Source organism: Chrysochloris asiatica, unplaced genomic scaffold (assembly GCF_000296735.1).
Source record: "Chrysochloris asiatica unplaced genomic scaffold, ChrAsi1.0 scaffold00017, whole genome shotgun sequence".
Classification (NCBI taxonomy): Eukaryota; Metazoa; Chordata; class Mammalia; order Afrosoricida; family Chrysochloridae; genus Chrysochloris; species Chrysochloris asiatica.
In genome coordinates, this window is record NW_006408535.1 from 8,501,335 (window position 1) to 8,509,112 (window position 7,778).

Here is a 7,778-nt window from a genome sequence, read left to right on the forward strand (position 1 = left end):
TACTTTTCAGAAATTCTGGTGTGGTGCTGTAGGATAAGCACTGGACCGCAAGGTCAGTTTGAACCACAAAGATGTCAGTTGAACCCAACCCGGGGTAACCATATACAGAGTTGTATGAGTTGAAACCAACTTGACGGCACTTAGTATCAACAAAAATAACAGGAGCTTCTCCAAGGACTGGTACCTCCTGATAACAAGCCCAAAATATTGCCTTATTGCTTGGGAGCATTCTGGATCCCTTTCTTCCAAGACAGACGTGTTCATATTTCTGGAAGTCCATGATATAGCTAACATTTCTGCCAAGCCCACGATTCAATTGCATCAATTATTCTTGTTTCTTCTTTATTCATCATTCAATATCTGCATGCATATGAGGGGACTGGAGTTCTTGTATGGTGCTGCAGGTTAATGCACTGGACTGTGAGGTCAGTTTGAACTATAAAGTCAGCAGTTCAAGATCACCAATTGCTCCTAGGAAACCCTATACAAGGTTGCTATGGGGTGGAACCGACCTGCTGGCACTTAACAACAACATGAGGGAACTGATAATACTATGATTTGGTCAGACATACCTTAGACCTCAAAGTGACATTTTTGCTTTTGAACACTTTACAGAGGGCTTTTGCAGCAGATACAAGATATCATTTAAACTGCTGACTGTTACTTCTTAAGGAATTAACTATGGATCCAAGTAAAACTTCAATTATTTCTCCATTTTTTATGATGCTGCTAATTAGTCCCATAGTGAGGAATTTTCTTTTCACTATGTAGAGGTATAATCCATACTGAAGACTGTAATATTTGACCTTCAGCAGTTAAGTGATTCAAGTCCTTTTCACTATCAGCAAACAACGATGTGTCATCTTCACATTGCAGGCTGTTAATGACTCTTCCTTTAATCCTGATGCCGTAGTCTTCTTCATAATAGCAGTTTCTTGTATTATCATTAAGCATTTTTCAGAGTTTTAAAATCAGGCTTCTGTCAAGCTTGAACTATAAAATGTTGTGTTGCCTCTGTAGTCTCTTGGTTAAAGGGCAAGAATCAGTGTGACAGTCCAATAATAAATACAAAAAATTGATATTAGAGTTGTTGTTGTTCAGTGCCACCATGTTGGTTCTGACTCATGGAGGGAATTTCTGAGGCTTTAAATCTTTTCAGAAGCAGAAAGCATCCTCTTTCTCCCTCAGGTTAGCTGGTGGACTCGAACCACTGACCTAATGGTTCACAACCCAGTGCTTATTTCATGGAGTGACAACACTCCCAATACCATAGTATGCTGTTACTGTTGTTGTGTGCTGTCGAGTCGGTTCCAAATCACAGCAACCCTGTATAGGGTTTCCGAGGAGCGGCTACTTGTTTTTGAACCACTGACCGACCTTGATGTTCAAACTGATCTTGAGGTCAAGTGCTTATGCTGTGGCATCACATATTATAATTATTAACTGTTATTGTTAAATGCTGTCGAGTTGGTTCTGACTCATAGAGACCATGCACAGGGTTTATGAGGAGCTATTAGTCAGTTGGAACCGCCAACCTTGCAGTTCAATCTGACCTTGCGGTCCAATGTTTATTCTATAGTGCCACAAGAGGACTCCATAATTATTGATACATTAAATTATAATATTTGCATACATCACAGCTCACAAAGAATTTAAAAATAATTGTTTTAAATATAAATCCCCTGTTTCATATAATTCCCTGTTGAAAATAATCCACTTGAGTAAAAAGATAATAAAAATATCTGGATTATCAAAGTACAGTTGGTTGAAAATTAGGTAAAAGTAACCAGCTGATACTATCTAATAACAATGGCATACAATTTAAATAATTTTAGATAATGAGCGCATTCCATTTCACTAAAATTGTTCATTTAAATACCTGGTAATGCTTTGGATCAAGGGTAATTGCACGATTAAAATCCAGGATTGAGTTATCCTTGTGAAGTTTTACTTTACAAAGTCCTCGTTGATAAAAGCCTTCTGCAAAATCAGGATTTACTTTGACAGCTTTTGTAAATGAATCAAAAGCCTAGAAGAATACATCATTAAAAAGCAAACTGTTTTGGTGAGAAAAATACATTTTTTAGCAATGTTAATAAGTTACAGTATAACATATTTTTTAAATCTATTGATTGGTCATTTAAAATGCATTTCTTCCAGTAACCCTGTAGAGTAAGCAAAAGTAAAATTTATGAACAAATCAGAGTTATTATTATAATTTATTGGCCCCCTTATTCCAAAACTAGTCTTGGTAAGGTACTGTAGGATAAGCACTGAAATACTAACCAAACCCACCAGTCACTGCTTGGAAACCCCATATAGCATCGATATGAGTCTTCATCCATAAGTATTTCAATTTCTCTTTGCTTCTAGCAAGGAAGGTTGAGTCATCTGCGATTAAAGTTTATTAATGAGATTTTTTCCTATGCTACTGCCATGTTCTTCTTCATATAATCCAGTTTCTCATATTATGTGCTCATCATACAGAGTGAATAAATATGGAGCTTACCTTTTGTGAATTTAAACAATCCCATATCTCCTTGTTCTGTTTCACTGTCTGTTGGTCCATGTACAAGTTCCTCATTAGCACAATTAAGTGTTCTAGAATACTCATGCTTCACAATGTTATTCTCAGTTTATTATAATCCACACAATCAAAAGCCTTTGCATAGTCAATGAAGCACAGGTAAACATCTTTCCGGTATTCTCTCATTTAGTCAAGGTCTATATGACAACAGCAATGATATCCCTCAATCCATGCACTCTTCCTGAGTCTAACATGAATTTCTGGCAGCTCCCTGTCAATGTACTGCTACAAGAGTATTTGAATTATCTTCAGCAAAAGTTACTTGCATGTGATATAAATGCTATTTTTGGATGATTTCTGCATTCTGTTGGGTCACTTTTCTTTGGAATGGGCACAAATATGGGTGTGTTCCAATAGATCGGTCAGGTAACAGTCTTCCAAATTTCTTGACAAAGACAAGTGCAAGGCTCTAGTGCCACATCAATTTATTGAAACACTTGAATTTGTATTCCAGCGATTCATGGAGCCTTTTTTTTTCACCAATGACTTCAGTATAACTTGTATTTCTTTCTTCAATACCTTTAGCTCTTGATCATATAGTACTTCTTGAAATAATTGAACACTGACCAATTCTATTTGGTACAGTTTTTCTGTGAATTACTTTCATCTTCCTTTGATGTTTTCTGTATCAATTATTATTTGGCTCATAGGATACTCCAATTTTATAAGCTGAGGCTTGACTTTTTTTCCTTCAGTTCTTTCAGCTTGATAAATGCTAAGCATGTTCTTCACTTTTGATTTTTAACTCCAGGTCTTTGCACATTTTATTTTAATGTTTGACTTTGTCTTCTCAAGCTGCCCTTTGAAATTTTCTGTTCAGCTCTTTTTACTTCATTTATTCCAGATGTTTTAGCTTCTTTAAGTTCAAGAGCAAATTTCAGAGTCTTTTCTGACCTTCTTTTTGGCCTTGTCATTCTTTCCTCTCATTTTAATGACCTTTGCTTACTTCATGTATGATGTTCTTGATGTCATCCAACAACTCTTCTGGTCTTTGGTCATTAGTGTCTAATGCATTAGGTCTGTTCTTGATATGGTCTCTAAGTTCAGATACGATATGTTCAAGGTCACATTTTGGCTTTCATGGACTTGCTTTAATTTTCTTCAGCTTCAGACTGAACTTAAATTTTGTGTAAGTTTGTGGTCTGTTCTACAGTTGGTTCTTGGCCTTATTTTGGTTGATTATACTGAACCTCTCCATCCATCATATCTTCCCACAGATATGAATCCTGTATATTCCATCTTGTGAGGTCGACATGTATAGTTGTCTTTGAAGTCATTCAAAAAAGGTATTTGCAATATATCAGTCACTAGTCTTGCAAAATTCTATCATGTGATCTCCAGCACTGTTTCTATTAACAAGGCCACATTTTCCAACTAAATTTAATTTTCCTTTTTCTAAATTTAGGTATATTAGTTTGGTGGGAAACAAACATACATCTTTACTATATTGTTAAACAAACACTGTATCATTGCTTAAATGAAACAATGTTCTAAATATTGCAGGGTACAGACTGACTTTAATAAGTCAATGGTATATAACAATACACCCAAATCAAACCCATTGCCACTTAGTCGTTTCCAACTCACAGTGACCCTACATAGGGTTGCTAAGATCTCAAATCTTTAGGGTGACAAATAACCTCATCTTTCTTTCTATGAACAGCTGGCAGATTTAAACTTCTGGCTTTGCTGTTAGTAGTTCAGTGCTTATTCTATAGAGCCAGCAGGGCTCCTTAACATAAAACTGCTGGTAAACATTAAAAGAAGCTTTAGATTAGTCATTGCATAGATATTGGCGTTGTTGCTACATGCCATCAAATCAGTTCTGACTCACAGTGACCCTGTATAAGGTTCCAAAGGAGCCATTGATAGATTTGAATCACCAACCTTGCAATTAGCAAGCAATCCAGTGCTTATCCTACAGCAGCACACCAGGACTCCTATAGAGATAGCCTTCAGAAATAGAATGCAAGCAAGCAGTCTCTCAAATCACAAAGAGCCTATGTTCCTATAAATACAAAATACCATTTGCAAATTGCCTTCTTCCATGTAACAAAGACCCAAGTGATACAGACAGTCTGCTGAAGCTGCCACAGCATTTGGTCCTTTATCAGAATGAGCAAAGATGTCCAATGCCTTTTTAAACGTTCTCATAGCTTCCTATAATAATTAAAAAGAAGGAAGGGTAGTAATTTTTAATATCTACTTAGTATGTCAGCCTTAAATGTTAGTGGGGAGTCTAAGCACACAGTCTTACTTCATTTCACATTAGGACATGAGACCTGGAAAGATCACAGATCTTGTGAATAAAGGCAGTCTTAGAACTATGTACAAGTTCCGTCCTAAATCTGTTTTAGGCCCAATTTGTGATACAGTTGGTATCTAATATCAGTGAGTCAAGCATTTGTCTTAGCATATAGTGTATTTTTAATACATAAAAAGTATGAAAGAAACACTTCCAGATGCACTGAAACATCTTTAGCATAATAATATTTCCATGTGACTTGAAATGAACCAGTGTGTACCTTGGATTTTTAATATACTAGGCTTTACAGGGGTTGGTCCACAACTGCAAGTTGTACACAAATCAATATTCATAACCCAGAGACTATCTATATCAGCTAGAAGAGGACCTAGTCAGAGGGTTCTGATCAGCAAGTCCCACTTACATACCTGTTCTGCAAACTGATACTTAAATTGGCTTATATTCATGAATTTTTGGAACTATAATACCTAAATTTTAAATCATCTTTTGTTATAAAGTCAGATATTAATGCCTAACTTATGACCAATTAGTAATCTTCCAGAAAGGAAGAACCTACTTGGTAGTGATGGACCATTTCATAACATTGAATGTGATTTAAATCAACCTGTGCTTTAAATGGGATTCCATGGGCAGTAGAAAAAATAAACGATCATAAAAAAAATCCATTTAAGTTTTAGAAACAAAATAGTTTAAAGAAAATTTTCATCTGATAATCAACTAATGATTGAATATATCTTTATCAAGATACATATGCTTCACCGCATAACATGGCTGAACCTTGGGGACATTATGTTGAGTGTAATTAATCAGTCACAGAAGGAGAAATACTGCATAGGACCACTACTGGAAAAAACTAAGAAAAATAACCCATACTAAAGTGGAGGGGAATTATTTGCTGGTTGCTGGGACTTGGGGGTGGGGTGAGGGGAGGGAGGGAAAGGTGGAGCACAGGGCAGGAAATAGACATAGGATAGTTTGGGTGCTGGGGAGGGGGGCAATAAATAAGAAGGAGGAGGGGGATGGAAGAACAAAGCAGATGGGAGACAAATTGGCAGGATTGCATGGGCTAAGTGGGACAGAAGTAAAGAATGATATATGCACAAAGTTGGAACAACAGGGCTCTGGGATACAGGGATTGAGACATGGTTGGAATGGGGGAAAGGGGGGGAATAATGTTAAGAAGCTTGGCTGTCTTTTTAATTTTGGTTTCCCTTGCATACCATTATAAAATAGACACTGGAGGGGTAGAGAAAGGAATAGCCAGAAATATCACCATAGAAAGCTTATAAGTCTGACTTCTGCCTATAACAGTGACCCTGTATAGGATTTCTAAGGCTATAAATCTTTACAGGAGCAGAAAGCCTCATATTTCTCCCATTGAATTGTAGGTAGATTCCAACTGCTGACTTTTGTTTTGAAATCCAACTTCTATCCTACTATGTTACCAGGGTTCCTTAATTTAAGATAGAGTTAGGCACTGTGGGCTAATGCATCAGACTGTGAAGCTGTTTGAACTGCAAGGTTGGTGGTTTGGAAACCCTCTACAGGGTCACTATGGGTCAGAATTGACTCTACAGCACTTAACAAACAACAAAGGTCTAATGGAAAAAAGCAAAACTTGTAAACTTTTTGGGAAAAAAAAAAATTTAAATATGTTTATGACCTTGGTGTAGGGAAGGATTTTTTAAATAGTGTTTTAAAAAATCCCTGACAATAAAATTAAAGACAGGTACATTCAACAATATTAAAAGAACCCCTGCTAATCATAAAATACCATAAGGAAATGAATAATTCAATAAAAATGCATCATGGTGACTCAAAGTGAAGTCACAGATTGTGAGAAAATATGAGGCACACATATAACTGGCCAAAGATTAGTATGCAGAATCCATTTATTAAATGGCTATAGATCAATAAGAAAAAAGACAAACAAGACATATATATAGGCAACTGATAGAAAAGGAAATATGACTGACTACTAAACATACAGAAGTCCTGGTGTAGGATAAGTATGGACTGCTAATCACAAGGTCAAAGGTTCAAACACACTAGCCACTCCTTGGAAACTCTATACAGGGTCGCTATGAGTCAGAACTGACTTGAAGGAAATTAACAACTGAACATGTAAAGGATGTATAGCCTGATGATTAAACTGAGAATACAAATTCAGGTCACAATGAGACACCAGTTTTTATCCAGTGATGTTGTTAGGTAATGCAGTTAGTTTCAGAGTAGAATTGCTCCACAGGGTTTTCTTGGCTATAAGCTGTATGAAGGCAGATAACCAGGTCTTTTTTCCCACAAAGACCATTTGTTTCACCAAGGCTCCCTTTTGATGCAGCGGATTGACAAAAATAATGTCTGACAATGCAGATTGCTACAAAGGATGCAGCTCAACAGGAACACTCCTACAAAACAGGTGGGAGGATGAATGGGCACAACTCAGTGGAACGATGTACCCTTTTCTTCAGAGTTGTATATTCACATTCTCTGTTGTTGTCAGGTGCCATCCTGCCAGATGCAACTCATAGTAACCTGACACATACCAGAGCAAACACTTCCCAGTCCACAGCCATCTTCACAAGTGTTATGCCTGAACACATTATTGCAGCTACTGCATCAATCTATCTTACTGAGACACTTCCTTTTTTTTCCACTGGCCCTCAAATTTGCAAAGAATGATGTCCTTTTCCAGAGAAGGGTCCCTCCAGATAACAGGGCCAAAGTATGTAAGATGAAATCTGGCCATTCTAGCTTCACAGGAACACTCTGGAACTTTCCCAACACAGATTTGTTCTTATGGCAGTCCATGGTGTTTTCAGTATTCTTCCCCAATACCATGATTAAACTGCTTCATTTCTTCTTGAGTCTTCCTTATTTATTGTCCAGTTTTTGTTTGCATGTGAGATGATTGAAAAGATTATG

At 36.8% G+C, this 7,778-nt stretch overlaps 1 protein-coding gene across 1 annotated transcript in view; it reads right to left on the bottom strand.

Annotated features, from left to right (window-relative positions):
* TTC6 (tetratricopeptide repeat domain 6) overlaps positions 1–7,778 on the bottom strand; it is a 92,582-nt gene that overhangs the window by 77,002 nt on the left and 7,802 nt on the right. The window contains exons 4-5 of the mRNA XM_006835329.1: positions 4,613–4,747; positions 1,880–2,029 (exon numbers count right to left, since the gene is read on the bottom strand). Of these exons, the coding sequence (XP_006835392.1) occupies positions 1,880–2,029; positions 4,613–4,747 (285 nt within the window). The remainder of the gene's footprint in view (positions 1–1,879; positions 2,030–4,612; positions 4,748–7,778) is intronic.